Genomic DNA, 24,188 nt, shown 5'->3' with positions numbered 1-24,188 from the left:
AATCTACTTGTATACCCAATCATGGCACCCACCTGTTCCCAATTTGCCTGTTCACCTGTGGGATGTTCCAAATAAGTGTTTGATGAGCATTCCTCAACTTTATCAGTATTTATTGCCACCTTTCCCAACTTCTATGTCACGTGTTGCTGGCATCAAATTCTAATGTTAATGATTATTTGCAAAAAAAATTTTTTTATCAGTTTGAACATCAAATATGTTGTCTTTGTAGCATATTCAACTGAATATGGGTTGAAAATGATTTGCAAATCATTGTATTCCATTTATATTTACATCTAACACAATTTCCCAACTCATATGGAAACGGGGTTTGTAGAATTAAAAAAAAAAAACATTCAACATGTCTGTTATAGTAATTTTTTTTTTTTTCAAACATTCATCTTCTTCCTCATTCTGTGCCTGGCAGGTCACTCTGATCCCAACTCATGACACAGAAGTGACCAGAGAATGGTACCAGCAGACCCACGAGAGGCAGCAAGACCTGAACATCATGGTCCTGGCCTCCAGCAGCACCGTTGTCATGCAGGACGAGTCTTTCCCGGCCTGCAAGATCGAGTTTTGAGCCTCTCGCGTTTCACCCCTACCTGTCTAGACCCCTCGTCCCCCTCTTGCTTCCTCTTTTCCCCACCATCGAGTGTGACCGAGCTGCTCCTCGCTCCTTCAAAGCGGTACCAAACCATTCGCTCAGTAAGGCCTGGTTCTGGTTCTTAACCCTTGCGCTTTTACACAAGTGCTAATATTAACATCTAAATGGAATTTTTTGGGTTAAAAACACTTTAATGACAAAAAACTGGTGCCAAGTCAGTGAAAATGCACCATTAAATATAATATGAATAATCAACAGAAAGTATTACAGGAATGAATACTTTTTTTTGCTATTCTATTAAAAACGACGACAACAAAAAATGTACTTAACTCTAATTTTCTGGTTAATAACTAAGCACACTGGCCACTTCATTAGGTACACCTGCTCAATCAAACAGTTTATATACGTATCAATATAATTATATTAATACATTTTATGTTTTTAGTTATGTTATTATTTTGGTATGGAATTCAAAATGTTTTATTACAGTGGAATCCGCTTAAAACAGCCCATCTATGTCGACCAACTCATGAAATTCCGGTCCACCGCGTTCTTTTTATCACAAAAAAAAGTGCCCTTTTAAGTTAACATACACGGTTGACCGCTTTTGTCGACATAAAAACTCATTTCTATGAAAAATTGGGTGAGTTTACGTGGAGGTCCTTATTACTGTGTTGTCTCTGGCCTGCCTCCTTGTCCTGGGTAGAAGGATGGCATGGGTGTGTGATGGATCAAGGATGACGTCGGTGATGATCGTTGAAGAAAGATTATTGAAATGAAAAGTGAGCATCTGAACAGGTCCTGAAGAATCCTGTGGAGGATCTAGCCAAATGATATCTGGTGCAGCTGGACAACCTTCTTATAGTCTGATATGATGTCATCTCAGTCGTTAGGTTCATGGTGTAGAAGTCGACTGCATTACGACCCTGTAAAGCAGGGGTGTCCACACTGCGGCCCGCGGGGCATGTGTGGCTCGCCGCCGTCCTCAAGTTGGCCCACGAGACTGCCCGCAGGGAGATTTCAATTAATTTTAAAAGTCAAATTATATGCAGCTTTGTCAAAACCTTGTGGAGAAAATTAGTATTTCAGGTCTATGACCACTTACCATGCTTTTAAAGGAGCACAGGATTTATTTATATGATATATATGCAAACAACCTTCCCTAGTCATGGTGCAAAAAAAAAACCTATCGAACCAACACAAAATGCCAATAACACAACGTAACACAATTTGTGGATATTATAAAACACGTCCATGCACTACAAGACAATTTGAATTACACCCATTTGCAAAGCATGATGGGAAAAATGCAGAACAGTTTCTCCACTCTTATACATGTTTGGTGCATTTTAGCTGCTTGATATTTCTGATTAATTACAAAACTTTAAGGAGGTTGTCACGGACGTAAACAAGGTAGGAGTCCAACTTTCACACACTCTTAATATCCAATTATAATAATTAATAATTATTTATCCATTATATTAATATATGTACACACACACATATATGTATATATATATATACATACATAGTTACTTTACATTCAGTCGAGTCGGCTTTCGGCCCTCAACCTAATTTTTTCAGCCCAATGCAGCCCCCGGGGCTAAAGGTCTGGACACCCCTGACGTAAAGGCCTGTTTGTGTATGCATTTGAGAAACTAAGGGTTCCTTAAGCCTTAGGCTTGGCAATAACTAACGTTATCTAAAGATGGTTCCAGAACTCACAGGGGACTAGTCGGACTCCTGCACAGCATCTTAAGACACGCGTGCGCGTCACGCTTAAGTCAACTGCCTTTTTGCCTGCTCCCAGGAATGTAAATCGCCTAACGCAATCTGGGAAAACATGTTATGTCATAGTGCAGTGGATACTACAATCGCTAAGCGGCATGAAACATTACTGTCAGCATTTAAAAGGTGACTTCCTGTTCAGTGCAAAGTAAGTTGTCATTGTTTGTCCGAGGGGCGTCGACGACGTTAAAGGGTTCCACTGTGTTGTTATTAATGATAGTAAAATGCATCGTTATTATTATTATTATTATAATGAAGGCCGGAGCAGCAATGCAAAGGTCCTTTTAAAACTGCGGTGTTTGTTCTAATAGTATTTCTACACCAAGTAAGAATTGTGCAGGTGTTCCTGACGAAGTAATGATGTTTCGACACTGGAGGCATCAGTCCTTGCCGAAAAGCAGCCCAAAACGCTGTTTGATGTCATCTGTGCACCAAAATGTAGCAACCTGTTTCCAAGCTGCGGCAAAGCGCTTCTTGGCTCATTTGCAGCAGGAAACACATGCGAGTGAAAACATTTGAACGCTAGGATGGAGTATTGGGGCTACGCCGAAAAGGGGGGAAACAAATATTGCACTACGAGAATTAGGGTTGTATATAAGAGAGCTACATTTCAGGGGGGAAACATATTATTATTATTTTATTTTTTTTTAGAAAATAGTGTACTAAACACCTTTTTTTTCTTTAAATATATTAAAAATATTTTCCTCAAAAATACACAACTTTTACGTAGACTTATTACTACTTTGACTGATTGAGACAAATTTATTAATTATCACTGATAAATATACGCAAGTTTATTCTTCCAAATGTATCACAATTGTATCCTTTTCTCCTTTCAATGTAGTTCCAATACTCTTTCTTTCTATTATTTTTTTTTTTTTACAAAATAGTATCCTAAACACCTTTTTTTCCTTTAGATTTGTGACATTTTCCTCAAAAATACACAACTTTTATGTAGACTTATTATTACTTTCACTGATTGAGACAAATTAATTTATTATCATTGATGAATATACGCAAGTTTATTCTTCCAAATGTATCACAATTGTATCCCTTTTCTCCTTTCAGTATAGTCCCAATACTCTTTCTTTGTATTATTATTATTATTATTTTTAGAAAATAGTATCCTAAACACCTTTTTTTCCTTTAAATTTGTGACATTTTTCCTCAAAAATACACAACTTTTATGTAGACTTGTTATTACTTTGATTGATTGCGACAAATTCATTCATTATCACTGATAAATATACGCAAGTTTATTCTTCCAAATGTATCACAATTGTATCCTTTTCTCCTTTCAGTGTAGTCCCAATATTCTTTCTTTTTATCATTTTTTTTAATTAGAAAATATTATCCTAAACACCTTTTTTTCCTTTACATTTGTGACATTTTCCTCAAAAATACACAACTTTTATGTAGACTTGTTATTACTTTGACTGATTGAGACAAATTAATTCATTATCACTGATAAATATACGCAAGTTTATTCTTTCAAATGTATCACAATTGTATCCTTTTCTTCTTTCAGTGTAGTCACAATACTCTTTCTTTTTATTATTATTATTTTTTATTTTTTTAAATAGTACCCTAAACACCTTTTTTTCCTTTACATTTGTGACCTTTTCCTCAAAAATACACAACTTTTATGTAGACTTATTACTACTTTGACTGATTGAGACACATTAATTCATTATCACTGATAAATATACGCAAGTTTATTTTTCCAAATTTATCACAAATGTATCCCTTTTCTCCTTTCGGTCTAGTCCCAATACTCTTTATTTATTTTAATTTTTTTAATATATATATATGATTGTTCGACAGCAAAGATGTGATTATGAAAAAAAATAATAATAAGGTCAGTCGAACGGTAATTGTTCGATTCTTGTATAAAGTTCGTAGGAGAAACTGGAATGCACTTTTTTTGAGAAAGGGGGACCTGTCGTCGTTTGAATGGAAGCACAGTGATGACCTCAACCACGTACCCCACGGCACATGTGGCATTGTAATATGTAAATAATACTAATAATAACTGAGCTAGCCAGCAACAGATGGTATAATGAATATTTACGTGAGTATGGATGTTCCAGATTTGTTGGAACGTGGCGTGTGTGTGTGTGTGATGAGTTTAGTTTTTTAAAACAGCATGCTTGAGGTACTTTTGCTGAGATTGTCTTAAAGTTCATTTATTTTCTCCTAATGGCCCTGCAAGGAGACAACTCACTCAAAATCAATTCACATATCTGAGGACAACTTCTGCGCCGTCTTCCTTTCCTTCCCCTGACACGTATTCTGCTTTCCAGAAGAAGGGGGAAAAAAAGCCAGCGAGGAAATACCTAAGCAACCACCGGGGTAGCATCAGTGAGCAGATTGTACCGATAAAACCCAAAAACCAAGCCAGACAACCGCTTATGTCGACATCAGTCGGCCAGTCCGAGTTAAGCGGGTTCCACTTCTCGGAACTCCGACATTGTTGATAGATTTCACCAGTCGGCGCTCCGTCGCCTTTTTCCTGGCTGGCGGGTATGAGCCTGAAATTTTCCAGTTTTTTTCTGGAACGCAGCAAACGACTGTCAAAGTGAGGAGTTGGCCGAGGTAGAAAGAGTCTTTTTTTACGAATGTCAACACCGCTGGAGTCAAAGCGCAGAGATCGACATAAGCCGACTTGGCGGAACCGTTCTCACGAGTCAAGTCGGGCTTTTGGCCTGACTCGGCCTGCAACCTTTTCCTGAACACGACTTGAAAACACACATGCAGAGTCCAAACACCGGAATATACCGTGCACACACGCTTGTACATATGGTCAACAACAACAACAACAAAGACGACGACAACAAATAGCGCAGTTCTTCATGCACAAACAGAAAACATCATCTAGTCCTTCTGCATGTGACTTATTTAGTTAGAATCCTGAATGTAATTGTTTAACATGGAAGTACTACTACTAAAGTACTATTACTACTACTACTACGCAACTTTGATGCTATTTTAAAGGTCTGACAAACGCTTAGTTGTGGGGTAAATTAAAAAACAACAACTATTTCTGAGCTGTGCTTCTGTTTGTTTACGTCGCTACGAGGATGACGTGTAAAACGCTAACTTTGTTGAACTTATATCGCGCTTCTTCTTCTTGACATATTTTAAGGTATGACTCGTCGCTTTCTCTCTGGTGCAAGTAGAAGTGCTGCACATTCAGTCTTTGTCAAATGAAAGCATCCTGGTGGTCATTCATTAAAGTACCCTCAACTCCAACACTGTTTCCTCTCGTTTTTTTAAACACGTTATTTCATATGTCATGAGAATCATAAGTCAGATTTTAGATACGTTCATAGAACTTTTTTTTTCTTCAATTGGCACTGTGCACTAAAAACATTAAGAATAAAAATGAAGTACCTACACTTTTGTGGTAGTCTAATATTTGTGTTCTATCCCAAAGAACAATTCATTCAAATTACAGCAAGAAGTCTGTTCAATTAATTTACATTAAAACACTTCCTTGTTGAGATAATAAATATTAGATATGCTTTGGGGAAAATTTGACATATATATATATATATATATATATACATACAAACCCCGTTTCCATATGAGTTGGGAAATTGTGTTAGATGTAAATATAAACGGAATACAATGATTTGCAAATCCGTTTCAACCCATATTCAATTAAATGCACTACAAAGACAAGATATTTGATGTTCAAACATCAAATATCATTTGATGTTTGTGTTTTTTTACCATAAAAACAGCAGTACTGCTTTTCCATTTACAGTATTGTACACTAAATGTTGAGGTGAAATTGTTGCAACTTGCCTTTTTTTTTTTTTTTAACATTTTAGTTTAAAAAAACTTTTGATTGCATTTATTTAATATTTAGAATACATTAAAACACAGATGTCAAACTCAAGGTTCCAGATGTGGCCCGCCACTTCATTTTATTTGGCCCTCGGAAGCTTTTTACTGTAAAATTGCATTTTTTTTTATTTACAGTAAAAAAAACAAATGGAAATTTTACAGTAAAATTCTGGCAACTGAGCTGCCTTTTTCTTTTTCTTTTCTTTTTTTTTTTACCATAAAAACAGCAGTACAGCTTTTCCATTTACAGTATTATACACTCAATTTTGAGGTGAAATTATTGCAACTTACCTTTTTTTTTTTTTTACATTTTAGTTTATAAAAACTTTTGATTGCATGTATTTAATATTTAGAATACATTAAAACACAGGTGTCAAACAGAAGGCCCGGGGGGCAGATGTGGACCGCCACTTCATTTTATTTGGCCCTCAAAAGCTTTTTACTGTAAAATTGCAGTTTTTTTATTTACAGTAAAAAAAACAAATGTAAATTTTACAGTAAAATTCTGGCAACTGAGCTGCCTTTTTTTTTTTTTTTTAACCATAAAAACAGCAGCACTGTTTTTCCATTTACAGTAATGTACACTAAATTTTGAGGTGAAATTATTGCAACTTGCCATATTTTTACATTTTAGTTTAAAAAAAAATCTACTTATAAAATACATTTAAAAAATGGTGTAATAATAGTATTCACTGTTAAAAACGGCCCTCTGGGGCCAAACATAACTGCGATGTGGCCCTCGGTGAAAACGACTTTGACACCTCTGTTCTAAAACAACTTCAAAACCCTCCATCAACGTTTTATATACACACTGCAAGTCTATATATATAATGTAGTAACATACACGTTCATAACAATATGTAATATGTACAATATTTACCTTATTTTGGTCATTTTATGCACAGCCGGAACTAATTCTTCGGCGCATTGATTTCCGTTTCCATAGCAGCACACTTCCGACTTCCTGCAACAAGTTTTGTTCCTACTTCCGGAATTTTCTAAACATGGCAGACTTGGTAACAGACGATGAAGACGACTATTTTGAGGAAAAATGAGGATTCACAGCCTTATCTTTTTGAAAGTAAATATACGGAGGATGAACTACTGGCTGGAGCAGACGGAAGCCGAGACGGGTGCGACGTGGTCACGCTGAAAATCTGGATTTTTGAGCCAAGTTATGTCGAATTAGTGGAGCCCAGCTGGATGAAACAGACAACTGTCCATTAAGTAAGTCACTATACTATTGGTCATAATACACGCAGCACATACAGCGCCTGCCTAGTTTTGTACAAACAAAACATGAAATGTGGGCTAATACTTTACAACTACTGTAATATGTTTGTTCATATATTTCACTCAGTACAGATTGGTGTTCTATCACAGTGTTGTGTATTAATAAACTCAAACGCGTTTCGTGTTGACGTAGAAGCTAGCTTATCAATTGCCGTAGTTAGCTTTCACGGCTAATACCGTAGCATGCCGATGTGTTAGTACGCTAGAAAAAGAGTACCTCTGCGTTCACTCTTACAATAATAATGTCGCTACAGCTTGGTTATTATACGGGCTACGGAACTGAAGTATTGTTCGGTTTGGAATGCATTTTAAAGTGTTTTAGAGGTAGAATTGATTGCTCAAATTAGCTGCTTTGCTAGCCACTAAGAACGAGACGATTTTCGAAAAACGTGTTTTCTTGTCTCTCATAATGATAGTGAACGATAGGCAACGTTACAAAAAAAGTGAAATTTCCCTTTAAGTCTGGTTAGTCAAATAGTATTAAAAGAATGACTCATCAATTAAATTACATTTGGAAACGTTGAGTCTCCGTAGATCAGTGTTTTTCAACCTTTTTTGAGCCAAGGCACTTTTTTTTCGTTAAAATAATACGGAGGCACATCACCAGCAGAAAATGTTAATAAAATGAAACTCCACCAGGTTGTCGTGCCTTATTTAGTTTGTTGTTTCCTGTGTGTAGTGCTTTAGTTCCTGTCTTGCGCTGTTATTTTGGTGACCCTTCCTGTTTTGTTTGTGTACTCATGTAGCAGCTGCACGCCTTCCTTTGAGTGCTATTGCCCGCACCTGCTTTGTTTTCCCAATCAAGACTATTTAAGTTGTGCGTAGGCTATCCTTCTTTGTGGGGACATTGTTGATTGTCATGTCATGTACGGGGTGTACTTTGTGGACGCTGTCTTTGCTTCTCACGCTGTAAGTTTTTGCTGTCGTCCAGCATTGTTTTTGTTGACTTTGTAGCCAGTTCAGTTTTACTTTTGTTTTACATAGTCATCCCTATGCTTCAGTGCCTTTTTGGTAATTTTTGGTTTAAGCGTTACATACCTTTTTACCTGCACGCTGTGCTCTGCATATTGGGATCACGACAAACCATCCTCAACGCGTTCCGACTTCTACAAAGCAATGAACTACCTGCTGCCACCTACTGATATGAAGTATTACAAGATTACCCTGCCAAGCTCTACACAGCACAGGCACTAGACAACGGCACATTATTATGATCATTGATTTGCAAAAAATATTTTTTGGACCAATTAGGTGAAGTTGCATAACTTCCTACGGCACACCAGGCAATATCTCAGGGCACACAAGTGTGCCGCGGCCCAGTGGTTGAAAATCACTGCCGTAGATAGTGAGCTAGCAGAAGCTCTCATGAGCAGAAATATGTTTATTGATAATATTGGACTATTAGCCTCTTGTGCTTATAGGTAAGATATGAGCATCTATTCTTGTTTGCAAACTGAGAGAACACAATCAAAACATATAAAGGAAATACAAACATGTTCACTCAAAATATTAATGTGATTGAAGTGTATTTGGGCGACTTAAAATCGCTGCTCCATGCACGCAAAAACATGATCGTTCAACTAAAACAGAAAAAAAGTCTCTGGCAGGCACAAACATGCCAAATGTCTTCCGACAAAACAACTGAAAAATGTCCTGACAGCGAAATCCTGCCCTCTGTTGGCTGCAGAAGGAACCTGTCAGCATGCTGGAAGTACAAGATTCGTTTTTCAAAATAAAATGTCAGCAGCTGTTTGTAACCAAACTTCATTGGCTCCGTCAGTTCACAAACGCCTGTAGCGTCCTCACACACGTGTCGTTTAACTCGCCATTCGCCGCCACATTGCTCCCGCCGTCGTCCAACTGTTGCTTCTTCCTGAACTCTTCCTCTGCGCCGCCGTTCGCCCTCTCCTCGCGCTTCCTCTTGCACACCAGGCCGCCGTTCCCCTCGCCGACGCGGCCCTCCGGAACCCCGAGAGCTCGCAGGCAAACGACGGCGGCCGCCTGCTCGGCGAACTTCTTCGACTTCTCCCTGGAAGATGGCGGGAGGCCACGACACAAGAGGACATGAGAATGAAGTACCGCAAATTCCGGACTATAAGCCACTACTTTTTTCTTACACTTTAAACCCTGCGGTTTATAAAACAGTGCAGCGAATTCATAGATTTAGATCTTTACTGACGACAACAATTCAAACAGTTAAAAAAAACAACTAACAAAGGCACTGAAAAGTTAGTGTGTGCTATGGCGCCATCTTTTGGATGACTTCGCTCACTGAAGGTGCTGCAGTTTGTTTAGACCTGAGCTTTCAATCGGAAGTGCTGTTCCGTCTTCTAGCCATCCGTAACGTTTCTACTCGTATGGATTCTCCATTCATCACTTCAAGGAACGTTTTTAAATTTTCCACTTACTTACTCAACCGTCCCATGTGGGATGTATGGAGAGTTCTCATGCATATTTGTATGTGCTGTCGTAATGTCATCAAGCTGGCGTCATTAGCATTAGCTAATATGCTAACACAAACGAATGTCTGTGTTAATAGTATTAACTTACAACGGCATTCTTTTTGTATTGTTTCAGTTTCACAAATTCCTCAGTAAATTCACCAAGACGTCACCGTGGAGTTATTCCGCAGCTAGTGGGTCCATGACGATAACTTCTGTTTTGTTTGATCAGCCGTTTTACTGCCGTGTTACAGACACCGTTTGGGAACAATTCAGGTATGTAAATAAACATTTATAAAATATTTCTGTGTAAATAACTCATTTCACAACGTATATATCTGCGGCCTATAGTCCGGTGCGGCTAATATATTGAGGCATATTGTTTTCTTCTAAAATTTAGCGGGTGCGGCTTATACGCCCATGGGGTGTATAGTCCGGAAAATACGGTCAAAATAAATGAAAAAGCCTGACTGACCACAGCGAAGGTCTGTACTTCCTGTTGTCCACCGTCACAGTAGACTGGAAGGCTCGATCCTGCGGCCGTTGCACCTGGAGGCGGCGTCAACGCATTCAGCGACAAAAATAAGACATTCTAACATCTTCCGTCTCCTTTTACCGTCTGATACTGCGGCTGGTCCACTTTCTCCCTGCGGCTCCACTCCAGAAGGACCATCTTCGGCGTGATCTGGGGCGAATACTCCCGCCTGCGAGACATGAGAGATTTGGCGTTCACCGCGGTCAAACGGGGAAGATCCCAAACTGACCGTTCAAACTTGACCGCCATGGTGGTGACGTCGCCGTCCATGATGAGGCGCTCCGGCTGGGCACCGCCCAGCTTGGCGTCCCGTATGGCCTGAAACTGCTCCTGCGTCTGCTTGTACAAGTCCTGCAGGCCGTATGCCTCGCTGCAAAAGAAAAGAGTGCCACAAATAGATTGCTGTTCTGTCGAGTCTTTGCAGGTGTAACCACTTCTACTCTACTGGGAAACACTCTATGACATGTTGAAGTTTCTCTATTTGTGACTTTATAGTCCACAGAAAGTAATTCTTCATCGTCTGACTAAGGGGTGTCCAAACTTTTGCCACTGAGAGCCTGAAAAATTAAAGCATGCGGGGGCCATTTTGATATTTTTCTTTTCAAAACTAATATATTATATAGATTTTTTTGCCTTTTTACCCCTCAAGTTTGGTCCCGGGAACCCGGAAGGGTCCCATTCATAAAAATATAAAAAATAAGTCATCTGTTAATTTGCTTTTTTTAACGCTTAAATTTTTAGATCAACTTCAGATCTATCTGTCAATATAAAGTTTTAAAATGTTTTTAACTGATTTTTGTTTAATAAAATCCTTTTTTTTTGGCCAAAACAAAAATATGCTACATTTTCCCCTAAAAAGATTTTCAAAGTAGAATATTTACCATACCATACCATACCAACTTTATTTATAAAGTAATTGGAGCCTTCAATAGGTCAATTATTCATAACATTGATTTTAATTCATTATTTTTTGAGCAATGGCAGTTGTAAAAAAAAAAAAAAAGGGCCCCACCCACCCATAAAATTGTTAAAAATAGATCATGTTTTTTTGTTTTTTTTAACTTTTAATGCAATTTGAGATCTATCCGTCGATTATACGTTTTTGTGTTTTTTAAGCCCTTTTTGCTAACGAAAACATATTTTTTTATGGCAAACACACAAAAATATGCAATATTTTCCCCAAAAAATATTTCGAAGTGGAATATTTGATGTGAAGTCATTGCTTGGATTTTACAGATTTAACGTCCGGGTCATTAAGTATGCGTGGTGGTGAAGCTACCTCTGTTCTCAATGGGTACTCGGTGCCATTTAGCCTTTCTCGAAGAAAAAACGCCCTACGTTTGTGTTGTTTTCAGCTGTGCGAACCGTTCAAATCGCAGAAAGGATAAACGTTTCTTTAAAGTTCTTCGAGAGGTTATCAAAAATGGCGGAAGAGTGCAAGATAATAATATATTAGTATATTTTATATAATGTATATATAATATGTAAATATTACATTTGTTATATTGCTACTATGGTACATTTTTAGTCTACGTTATACCTTTTTGTTTTCGCCCTCTTTTTGTGTCCTTGTGTGCATTATCCTTTCCATCCTTAACCTTTCCAGTAAGTGAGCTACTGTGTGGAACAATTTCCCTTGTGGATCATTAGTTTGTTTAAGTCTAAAACAACGACAAAAGCATGCAGCTCACTCTTCAGTCCAAGGGAGCAGAGTCAAGGAATGTACGAGTTTGCAGTGACCACTTCGATTAAGGTTTGTTTGATATAATTTTAACGTTTATTATTATTATTAAGTATAATCTTGATATTATTTGTATGTCTTACACACACGTTTGCTACAAGTGTTTACAAAAGCACCAACTCGGTGTGTCTAAATAAAATAAATCAAATGTCAAGTTTTTACCAAAGACAACAATTATAAATTAATCTTTCATCACCTACACAATGTTGACATCTATAATTATATTTTCATAAAGACAGGGAAAAACACGCTATTCGTAAGCAGCGCATGCAACAGCAACAAACATGGCTTATTAAGACGTTAAATCATGAAATGCAACCTTACCCGAGCAAAAACTATGCATATTTATCCAGGAGAGTCTTTATACCAATGTCCTTGACCCAGCCACACACAAAAGTTGTAGACCTCCACATTTTTTATGTTTTCACAATAATTTGATATATCTGGGAACGAGACCGACGTATTGCTATCACTCGACAAATGTTTTTGTGATAAACTATAGAGACCTACTGCATTGCATAGCTAGATTTTTTGAAGGAAGATTTAAGCCTCTTGTGTATAGTTTGCATGCTGCTTGCTGTACAACAGCCATCTTGGTTTGGTTGACCACCACTGGGTTTCACTTCCGGGAAGAAGTCACGTGACGAAATACAAGCAGGTCAATAAGTCATAACGGCATTGCTTTTTAGTTATTATTTTTTGAGCAATGACAGTTTTAATGAATAAAATAGCCTGCGTGGCTTTGTGTTATTAGTCAACATTGCAACTTTTTCTTGCTACATTTCACCCGTTTGCCCTTTTAATCCACTTTTTCAATAAATAGTGTTTTAGAATGCAAATGGGCAGCACTTCTGACATGTTCTGTGGTTGACTAGGAGCTGTGTCCCTTGTGTGTGTTGTATCACCTGAGTGTGTTACCTGAGCTCAGCGTTGGTCTGGGCCGCCTGCACCTTTTTTCCCAAGACAGACTCCACCTTGTCCCTCAGCATCTGGCACAGGCAGTACTTGGTGTTGAAGGCGTGGTTGTCGTAGCGGATGGCCTGCAACCCGCAAAGATGTTGTCATGGCGACAGGGATCTCTAGCATGAGCTCAACATGTCTTCAGCGTAGCTGCCAGCTCACATATTTGAGGTATTCGTCCATGACTTCCTCCAGAGAACGCGGCCCCCCGCTGCTGAACACTGACGGGTTCCACATGGCGGCGCGGGCCAACATGACAGACGAGGCCCCCGTTGCCTCCCTGAAGGCCTCGATATCGACGTGGGTCTTGACCAGGTCCAGAGAACCTCCGCTGCAGGGGACCACCATCATGATGTCAGGTGTGATGTTGAGAGGAGGTGGAAGGACGGGGGCTTACTTGGCGATGACGGGAATAGAAACAGCCCGAGCCACGGCGTGGATGTAGTCACAGTGGACCGGGTGTCTGGGACGCTCCTCCTTAAACCTGCACAGTCGCCGTGACAACCACATGAGGACTGCTGGCTCAGAGGTGCTCTATTATGCAAAATGTTAACAGTAATGTGTGCCCTTAGAGCACGGCTGTCAAACTCGTTTCTATTGTGGGCCACATCGCAATAATGGCTGACCTCAGAGGGCCACATTGAATGACATGGCAGGCCAAATAAAACGACGTGCGAGATCACATTGAATGATGTGGAAGGCCACATTGAACGATTTGGAAGACCACTTTAAACGATGTGGAAGACCGCTTTAAACGATGTGGAAGACCACATTAAACGATGTGGAAGATGTGGCAGGCCACACTGAACGATGTGGAAGATCCCATTGAACGAGGTGGAAGATCCCATTGAACGAGGTGGAAGACGTGGTAGGCCTTCATAAATGATGTGGCGGGTCAGATTAAATGACGTGGCGGGCCACATTGAATGTAGCATGTAGCTCACATAGCAATGCTAGTTTTGCTAACATTGAGTCGTCCTGTCCCACTCCCCAATGTTACGTTGTTGTATGTGATATATACCATCTAACACTTAGGACAACTGCAGAGTTACATTATATATGTTACAAGTACACATTCTAATAAATCTACCATACTGTCCAGGTGACTTTTCCTGTTTTATCCACAATCTCTTCATTTTTACTTTCTGTTCTCACTCCATGCAAAGAATTAACCGGGAGACAACAAAATGGCGCAACCAGACGTGATAGTTGATACTGTTACCTGATTGGCTGTGAGTGTGTCACTCCCATTGATCACTTCCTGTGTTGCTCTGTTACCAGAGAGCGAGTGCCTTTGTTCATGCAACCAACCTTGCTTCGCAACTTCCGGTTTCTTCCGACGAAGAAAAAAATTAAATTATCGAACGTTTATCAAACACATCGCGATTTGTTATAATTTTATAGCCCAGTATGGTTTACTGACAGCATTTTTTTCGACTTAAATCATGTAAAATTATGGACCTTCAATTTATATCCGAAATAGAACACAATTGTAAACAACACGCCAATTTCCGACAATCACCCACCTTTGTAATACACTCTCTGCTTAAAGCACAATCAGTGTTGCCACGGCGACAGAGGTAGCTCACCTGCCGTGGACGGCGATAGCAGCAACGCCCGTCTTCTCAATCCGCCGAACCAGGGATAGGGTCTCCTCCATCTAGAAGAGCGCACACAAGGTGATGTACGACAGCAGTGTCCAAAGTGCAGCCTGGGGCCATTTGCAACATATGCTTAGTTATTTAATGGCCTGTGGCACAACCGCTAGCATTCTAATGTTAGCATGCAAGCTTTTTCAGCGTGCTAACATTACCATACTAGGGTTTTTTTGTGATTGTTGTAGGTACTGTATAAACCTCAGTCATATGTTGGTACTTGATAGATGTTAATGTTTGCAGGCTAGCATTTAAAAAAAATGTTCAGGTACAAAACTCACAGTAATGTATTTTGGTACTTAATGCATGTTACAGTTAGTATTTTAGCATTCTAGATTTTTTTTGCTGATTTAGCAGATGTACACCTCAGTCATAATTTTTTTGTATTTCACTGATGCTAACTAAGCAAACTCGGCATACAATTGTTAACGTGTTAGCATAGTAGTGTTAGCATGCTAGCTTTTTGGCAAATTTTGCTCGTATTTTTTTTACTTGATGCTATCTGGCGAGCGTGCTAACTGCTACCATTTCAGTTTGGCTTTGGCTCTTTAGCGTTCACACAATTACATTTTGTAGTTCTTTGAAAACAATCTACAGTAGAGATGTCCAATAATATCGGACTGCCGATATTATCGGCCGATAAATGCTTTAAAATGTAATATCCGAAATTATCGGTATCTGTTTTAAAATGATCGGTATTGGTTTCAAAAAGTAAAATTTATGACTTTTTAAAACGCCGCTGTGTACACGGACGTAGGGAAAAGTACAGAGCGCCAATAAACCTTAAAGGCACTGCCTTTGCGTGCCGGCTCAGTCACAGAATATCTACGTCTCTTCACACACACGTGAATGCAAAGCATACTTGATCAACAGCCATACAGGTCACACTGAGGGTGGCCATATAAACAACTTTAACACTGTTACAAATATGCGCCACACTGTGAACCCACACCAAACAAGAATGACAAACACATTTCGGGAGAACATCCGCATCGTAACACAACATAAACACAACAGAACAAATACCCAGAACCACTTGCAGCACTAACTCTTCCGGGACGCTACAATATACACCCCCGCTACCCCCTAACCCCCCCCCAACACCGCCCACCTCAACCTCCTCATGCTCTCTCAGGGAGAACATGTCCCAAATTCCAAGCTGCTGTTCTGAGGCATGTTAAAAAAAAAAAAAAGCACTTTGTGACTTCAATAATAAATATGGCAGTGCCATGTTGGCATTTTTTTCCATAACTTGTGTTGATTTATTTTGGAAAACCTTGTTACATTGTTAAATGCATCCAGCGGGGCATCACAACAAAATTAGGCATAATAATGTGTTAATTCCACGACTGTATATATCGGTATCGGTTGATATTGGTATCGGTATTTAAGAGTTGGACAATATCGGAATATCGGATATCGGCAAAAAAGCCATTATCGGACATCTCTAATCTACAGTATATGTTGTGCTGGTTTTAAAGGGGAAAAATACCAAAATGGCCCCTTCATACTTTGATTTGTCAGTCTGTGGCCCTCACTGGAACAACAAGCGTGGCGGAGGGTTGTCGTCTTACCGAAGGCAGGATTCGGATCTTGCACGTCACGGGCACAGAAACCCCTGCAACGAGCTTCTCCAGAATCTACAAGGAATGATGTTGGACACGGAATTGGGACATTGAAAACCAGCGAGGCGTTTACTTGACAAACACTCACCGCGTTGATCTTGTCGGGATCGGATAAAAGCGCAGCGCCCATTCCGCCCTGTAGCACAGGTCAGAGGTCAGCTACAGATCAAAGGTCAGTGACAAGTGGGCCACAGAGGGGACACTGACCTTAGTGGAATACTCTTTCGGACAACCCATGTTGACGTCAATGGCGGCCACGTCTTTCTCCCTGCAACATACACAAGTTAAGTTTATCGACTCATGAACACTGTTGTGTCGTTTATGCATGCAGACTACAGTGGAACCTCAATTTACCAACCCATCTATTTGCCGACTTTTCCTTTCTACGAACTTTTAGTGTGTGAACGCTTCGTTCAGTCATCTTGTGTTCCGCCTGCGGCCATTTTGTGCCGCAGGGAGCAGCATTTTTGGAAAGGCGGAGCCCTCCACATCAATTGATGCTCAGTACACTACGAGTCGCGTTTCAGCGTGTGTGGCTTCTCTGAGATTTTTCCCTTTTGACAAGTTTTGTCCATTTTGCCAAGTCAATGCACGTCCCAAAAAGACTGCAGACCAGCATGGAAAGGAGGGGTTGGGGATTATTTGCAAGGAGTACATTATTGTGGCGACAAGTATGGAAGAATCGACAAAGCAAATTGGGGGGCGGGGTTCCCCCACATCTGCGGTCCCTTCCATGGTTTCTCATTGCTCCCATTGGGTTGAGAATTTTCTTGCCCTAATGTGGGACCAGAGCCAAGGATGTTGTCGTGGTTTGTGCAGCCATTTAAGGCATCTGTGTAAATAAACATTAATTTAATTGATTGATTGATACTAAATGTTATATTTGTGTGTAAATTCCACTGAAAAATATTTATTTCTTATATTTATTTTCAAAAAAGTTAGTTTTTTGTCTGTGCCTCTTAAGACTTCCCTGTAAGATTTGTAAGGTCATGTTACCTCTAAACTAGAGATGTCCGATAATGGCTTTTTTGCCGATATCCGATATTCTGATATTGTCCAACTCTTAATTACAGATTCCGATATAAACCGATACCGATATATACAGTCGTGGAGTTAACACATTATTATGCCTAATTTTGTTGTGATGCCCCGCTGGATGCATTAAACAATGTAACTAGGTTTTCCAAAATAAATCCACTCAAGTTATGGAAAAAAATGCCAACATGACACTGCCATATTTATTATTGAAGTCAAAAAGTGCATTATTTTTTTTTAACATGCCTCAAAACAGCAGCTTGGAATTTGGGACATGCTTTCCCTGAGAGAGCATGAGGAGGTTGAGGTGGGCAGGGTTGGGGTAGGGGTAGGGGTAGCGGGCGTGTATAGTTAGTGCTGCAAGGGGTTCTGGGTATTTGTTCTGTTGTGTTTATGTTGTGTTACGGTGCGGATGTTCTCCCGAAATGTGTTTGTCATTCTTGTGTGGTGTGGGTTCACAGTGTGGCGCATATTTGTAACAGTGTTAAAGTTGTTTATACATCCACCCTCAGTGTGACCTGTATGGTTGTTGACCAAGTATGCCTTGCATTCACTTGTGTGTGTGAAAAGCCGTAGATATTATGTGATTGGGCCGGCACGCAAAGGAAGTGCCTTTAAGGTTTATTGGCACTCTGTAATTCTCCCTACGTCCGTGTACACAGCGGCGTTTTAAAAAGTCATACATTTTACTTTTTGAAACCGATACAGATAATTTTGAAACAGATACTGATAATTTCCGATATTACATTTTAAAGCATTTATCGGCCGATAATATCGGCAGTCCAATATTATCGGACATCCCTACTCTAAACTAAACACAATTGATGCTAATCCACCTTTTTGTTCTATCCATCCATCCATCTTCTACCGCTTGTTCTATTTCTCCCAAATAAGAATCGATAAGTGAACCGATAAAGAACCGTATTCTTAAGAAGAAATAAAAGTGGAAATCGGACCCGAAAAAATCTCATCAATTCCCATCCCTACACACAGCCTCTCTTCCAACCCCCTCGGTTTGTACCTTTCTCGTCAGCTCCTCCGTTGTTGATGTTAATGTAAGTGGATTTTACTATTTTATGTGTTTATTCTTGTAGCAATGTGGTTGGTAAAGTTAAGGATCTTGGGGGATTCTGGTCATTTGTGAGGGCACCAAAGAGACGTTTGTGTGTGCGTGCGTGTTGGCAGAGCTTGTTGTTGTTGTTCTTGTTTTGGATTGTTATTTAATAGAAAGTTGTTTGATATACTGTACTGTATAGCACTTTATATTGTGTTCAAAGTGAGCAAAACGTCACTAAAATGTGGGCTTTTGTCAAGGCTGCAACCCATTATTCATGTATACCTTGTTTTTTATGGATACATTTTCTTCCCTATACAAACTCACACAAGCCGGGCCACAGTCAGCGCTCGGTCCGGGTCAGCGGTCCCCTGCAACAGAGCCAAAGATGATGCAGGTGAACGTAGACGACGCGTGCGCTGTGCGGCTCGCACGTCCTACCATCTGGAAGACCACTCGGTGCTTCTCCTTCTCACAGGTCCGGAACATCACGCGATCATCCGGCGCCACGAAATCCACCGTCTGCAGGACATCTGACGAGCACACGCACGCAAGCGTCACGCACACCTCCTGCTGCACTCGCCCCTGCCCAGCACCACCCGTTGTTATTGTTAGTATTTATTTTGTCATCCGAGTGTGCTCACCGTTCTCCACCCGCTGACACTGCGCCATCTTGATGTCAATCAGCTCCTGGAAGACGACGACAACGTCATCGCTCATGAAACCCTCTCAACCCCATTGGCTCCTCCCTTACCTCGCTGTAGACAACATCAGCTCCGTAGTCCAGCGCCAACAACCTCATGGGCAGCGTGCCCACTCGGACCATGGGGGCCAAGGCGATGATGTTGCTGAAGCTCAGCCTGTCCGCCATCAGGGCAGGTTAATTCATCCTGTAGCAGCAACACATCTCATGGTCAGTCCTCCAATACAAAACTCCTAGGGGTGTAACGATTCGTTTTAACAAAGGTTTGATTCCAATCATAATTTCATGTTGTTCAGGGGGGAATATTAGTTTATTTAGAACGATTCAGTGGACTGAAATCAGTAACTTTTAAGCAAAAGTGACTGTGAAATAAATACTGGATCTTAGGCGCTGCAGGTGAAATTTCCTATATTCCTGTTATTTCTTATAAGGGAATAATGTATAAATTAATTATGGATACAATCAAGTAAACAACAATTATTTCCAATGTATGTGAATAAAGTGCAACCAACACCTCAGGTTGATTTTCCCAGAGGAAACCTTTTGTAGCTCACATTTTAAAAATTCAAGAAACTTTCAATAAAAGTACATTGTACAACATTTTAACAGTAGATGTTCCTGCTACGTCTGCTTTTGTTTTTCAACATAAAATAGTACAATATTAATTTCAAAAATAAAGTGCAACCAAACATCTCTTCAGCTTGAATGAACAGTAGCTTTACCTGAGAATTTAAGTGCAACCAAATCTTTTCAGATTAAAAGAGCAGTGGTTTGACCCGCTACTACTTCTTTCTTAATAAACAGCCACCGTAGTAGAGAAAAGCCACCACAAATGCCACAAAACAACAACATAACGCAACAACTTTTAGCAACAGCATGATTGCAAAAGTCACAACAAATACAAACGCCACAACCCAACAACTATAAGCCACAGCACAACAATAGAAAGATGCAACGGAAATGACAGCGGGACAAGTTTCGGCGACTCACTGACTTCCTGAGGCGTAAAGTAGAAAACGGTGTAATGAACGAAGTTGGAAAAGTAAGTTGATTTAGTCGTGAGTAACTTTTTCAATAATTCACTAAGTTCATTACATTGTTTTCAACCTTCTGCCTCACCTGGTCCACTTGCTCCGCTGTCACTCCCGTTGTGTCCGTCATGTCCTTTGAGTTGTGGCTTTATGTTGTTGTTTTGTGGCTTTTGCAATCGTGCTGTAGCTGAAAGTTGTTGTGCCGTGGCTCTCTGTTATTGTCTCAGCGTGTTTGCATTTGTTATGACCCTTCTCGGCCACTGTTGCTATCCGCCCCATTGTTTTGCTGAGTGATGGCTATGACGCCCATACTTGCCATCCCTCCCGATTTTCCCGGGAGACTCCCGAATTTCAGTCCCCCTCCCGAAAATCTCCCAGGGCAACCATTCTCCCGAATTTCTCCCGGACAACAATATTGGGGGCGTGCTTTAAAGGCACTGCCTTTAGCGCCCTCTACAACCTGTCGTCACGTCCGCTTTTTCTCCATACAAACATTATATATGCGGCTTTTACACTCATTAGTGAATGCAATGCATACTTGATCAACAGCCATACAGGTCACACTGAGGGTAGCCGTATAAACAACTTTAACACTGTTACAAATATGCGCCACACTGTGAACCCACACCAAACAAGAATGACAAACACGTTTCGGGAGAACATCCACACCGTAACACAACATAAACACAACAGAACAAATACCCAGAACCCCTTGCAGCACTAACTCTTCCGGGACGCTACATTATACACCCCCGCTACCACCAAACCCCGCCCACCTCAATCCCTATCTCCCGAATTCGGAGGTCTCAAGGTTGGCAAGTATGATGACGCCATAGACCGGCAGACAGACTCGAGTAACGTTTAAAGGCCTACTGAAATGATTTTTTAAAATTTAAACGGGGATAGCAGATCAATTCTATGTGTCATACTTGATCATTTCGCGATATTGCCATATTTTTGCTGAAAGGATTTAGTAGAGAACATAGATGATAAAGTTTGCAACTTTTGGTCGCTGATAAAAAAAGCCTTGCCTGTACCGGAAGTAGCGTGACGTCGCAGGTTGAAAGGCTCCTCACATTTCCCCATTGTTTACACCAGCAGCGAGAGCGATTCGGACCGAGAAAGCGACGATTACCCCATTAATTTGAGCCAGGATGAAAGATTTGTGGATGAGGAACGTGAGAGTGAAGGACTAGAGTGCAGTGCAGGACGCATCTTTTTTCGCTCTGACCGTAACTTAGGTACAAGCTGGCTCATTGGATTCCACACTCTCTCCTTTTTCTATTGTGGATCCCGGATTTGATTTTTAAACCACCTCGGATACTATATCCTCTTGAAAATGAGTCGAGAACGCGAAATGGACATTCACAGTGACTTTTATCTCTACGACAATACATCGGCGAAGCACTTTAGCTACGGAGCTAACGTGATAGCATTGGGCTCATATGCAGATAGAAACAAAATAAATAAATCCCTGACTGGAAGGATACACAGAAAATCCACAATACTATTAGACCATGTACATGTAACCACACGGTTAATGCTTTCCAGCCTGGCGAAGCTTAACAATGCTGTTGCTAACGACGCCATTGAAGCTAATTTAGCAACGAGACCTCACAGAGCTATGCTAAAAACATTAGCTATCTACCTACGCCAGCCAGCCCTCATCTGCTCATCAACACCGTGCTCACCTGCGTTCCAGCGATCGACAGAGCGACGAAGGACTTCACCTGATCATTGATGCGGTCGGCTGCTAGCGTCAGATAGCGCGTCTGCTATCCAAGTCAAAGTCCTCCTGGTTGTGTTGCTGTAAACAGCCGCTAATACACCGATCCCATCTAAAGCTTTCTTCTTTGCAGTCTTCATTGTTCATTAAACAAATTGCAAAAGATTCACCAACACAGATGTCCAGAATACTGTGGAATTTTGAGATGAAAACAGAGCTTTTTGTATTGGATTCAATGGTGTCCGAATACTTCCGTTTCAACGATTGCCGTCAAGCGCATACGTCATCATACATAGACGTTTTCAACCGGAAGTTTAGCGGGAAATTTAAAATTGCACTTTATAAGTTAACCCGGCCGTATTGGCATGTGTTGCAATGACAATATTTCATCATTGATATATAAACTATCAGACTGCGTGGTCGGTAGTAATGGGTTTCAGTAGGCTTTTAACACCCTGATCATCCATCCATTTCTACCGCTTGTCCCTTTCGGGGTCGCCATAAAATAAACCATAAAATAAATAACATGAAACTAACCAAAACTAACGCCGAAATAATTGCATCATGATACAGCTTTGTACAAAGATGGAATAAATGCTCTTATTTGTCTGTAAGCAAGTAAACACCGGAAAAAGATTAAAACATCAACTTTTCACAGAGAAGTCTGGCTGCTTGTACAGCTCAGCGGTTTAATGCTAACACGTTAGCCGCTTTACCGGCAAAGTATCGACAAAAGGTTAACGTCATTACGTGAACTAATGGTTTCAGAGTGTTATATTTAATCCATGTAAACTCGCCGACATGTTAAAAAAAATAAAGCAAAATTACCGGCGAGCGCAGCTGAAAATGTGTTGCACCCTCGTCATGAGATGTCAAGCGTGCTGTGGTACTTCCTGGTTGGGTGACGTCCGGCGGTGAGACGTTCACGAACGAACCGAGTGGTTTGAACGGCTCATTTAAGTGCAGTGCAGTTGTGAGCAATTCGTTTGGGAGTCGTTTTATGCACATGCAGGTACAGTGTGGGCAAGTGCCCACATGACTGGCAACTGGACTCGACGAATAGTCAAAGGCAACAGACACATACACACACATATATACACATTAAAGTATACATACACATATACATATACATATTTTTACACACACACACACATAAAAATATACACATAAGTATATATATATATATATATATATATATATATATATATATATATATACACACACATACATATATACACACGCACATATATATATATATATATGTATATATATATATATATATATATATATATATATATATATATATATATATATACATATATATACACACACACATATATATATATATATATATATATATATATATATATATACATGCACACATATATGTATATATATGTATAATGTGTATGTATAATGTATGTATATATATATATGCACACATATATGTATATATATGTATAATGTGTATGTATAATGTATGTGTATATATATATATATATATATATATATATATATATATATATATATACATACAAATGTGCATATATGTTTATATTAGTGTGTATGTATATGTGTGTGTGTGTGTATTTATATGTGTGTGTGTATGTATATATATATATATATATATATATATATATATATATATATATATATACGTATATAATTATGGCTGTCAAAATGACAAGTTAACTTGAGTGAATAATCACAAAATATACTGCGTTAATCAGGTATGGTTGCAGATTAATCACACATTTTCTTCAATTTTTTTAAAATAATTTTTTACATTATTTTATTTTGCGCTCCTTTACCTTAATTGTGAATGGTTACCTGAAAGGCGACGTGAGTTGTCATAAGGATGAGGTACATTTTCAGCTTCAAAATAACCCCAGACGGAACTTTCGCTGATACTTTCACATAGTTTTGTGCAAATAATTTAAAAACACTGAAGTAAAACATTTTAAAAATATTTGTGTAGGACATTACGCTGATGAAATTGCATTTGTGTCAAAACATTAGGGTCTTTTTTTAGGTAAATTGAAATTATGTGAGCAAATCATTGATTGTGATTATTCACTGGAATAATGTGATTAAGCTGATTTTTAAAATCAATTGTTTGACAGCACTGAAATATATATATTATTT

At 39.6% G+C, this 24,188-nt stretch overlaps 3 protein-coding genes across 3 annotated transcripts in view; 2 read left to right on the top strand and 1 right to left on the bottom strand.

Annotated features, from left to right (window-relative positions):
• Positions 1-2,127, top strand: part of map1ab (microtubule-associated protein 1Ab) — a 69,299-nt gene extending 67,172 nt beyond the window's left edge. Inside the window, exon 7 of the mRNA XM_062063294.1 lies at positions 425-2,127. Within this exon, the coding sequence (XP_061919278.1) occupies positions 425-580 (156 nt within the window). The 3' untranslated portion in view covers positions 581-2,127. The remainder of the gene's footprint in view (positions 1-424) is intronic.
• Positions 2,128-7,238: 5,111 nt separating this feature from the next.
• Positions 7,239-24,188, top strand: part of faap24 (FA core complex associated protein 24) — a 46,728-nt gene continuing 29,778 nt past the window's right edge. Inside the window, exon 1 of the mRNA XM_062063298.1 lies at positions 7,239-7,471. The gene's annotated coding sequence lies outside the window, so the exon portion shown is untranslated. The remainder of the gene's footprint in view (positions 7,472-24,188) is intronic.
• On the bottom strand, positions 8,890-22,952 carry dus2 (dihydrouridine synthase 2). The gene is made up of 16 exons (XM_062063295.1): positions 22,872-22,952; positions 19,338-19,519; positions 19,228-19,273; positions 19,025-19,116; positions 18,911-18,954; positions 16,702-16,762; positions 16,583-16,630; positions 16,444-16,509; positions 14,804-14,874; positions 13,612-13,698; positions 13,377-13,545; positions 13,173-13,294; positions 10,743-10,883; positions 10,595-10,682; positions 10,454-10,527; positions 8,890-9,566 (listed from the first exon to the last, which is right to left on the bottom strand). Exons 2-16 carry the CDS (start codon positions 19,452-19,454, stop codon positions 9,314-9,316), a joined length of 1,479 nt encoding a protein of 492 aa, XP_061919279.1. The 5' UTR covers positions 19,455-19,519; positions 22,872-22,952; the 3' UTR covers positions 8,890-9,313.

This window comes from Entelurus aequoreus, linkage group LG11 (genome assembly GCF_033978785.1).
Source record: "Entelurus aequoreus isolate RoL-2023_Sb linkage group LG11, RoL_Eaeq_v1.1, whole genome shotgun sequence".
NCBI lineage: Eukaryota > Metazoa > Chordata > Actinopteri > Syngnathiformes > Syngnathidae > Entelurus > Entelurus aequoreus.
The sequence above is the reverse complement of the archived record's forward strand: the minus strand, read 5'-3'. Positions and strand labels throughout refer to the sequence as shown.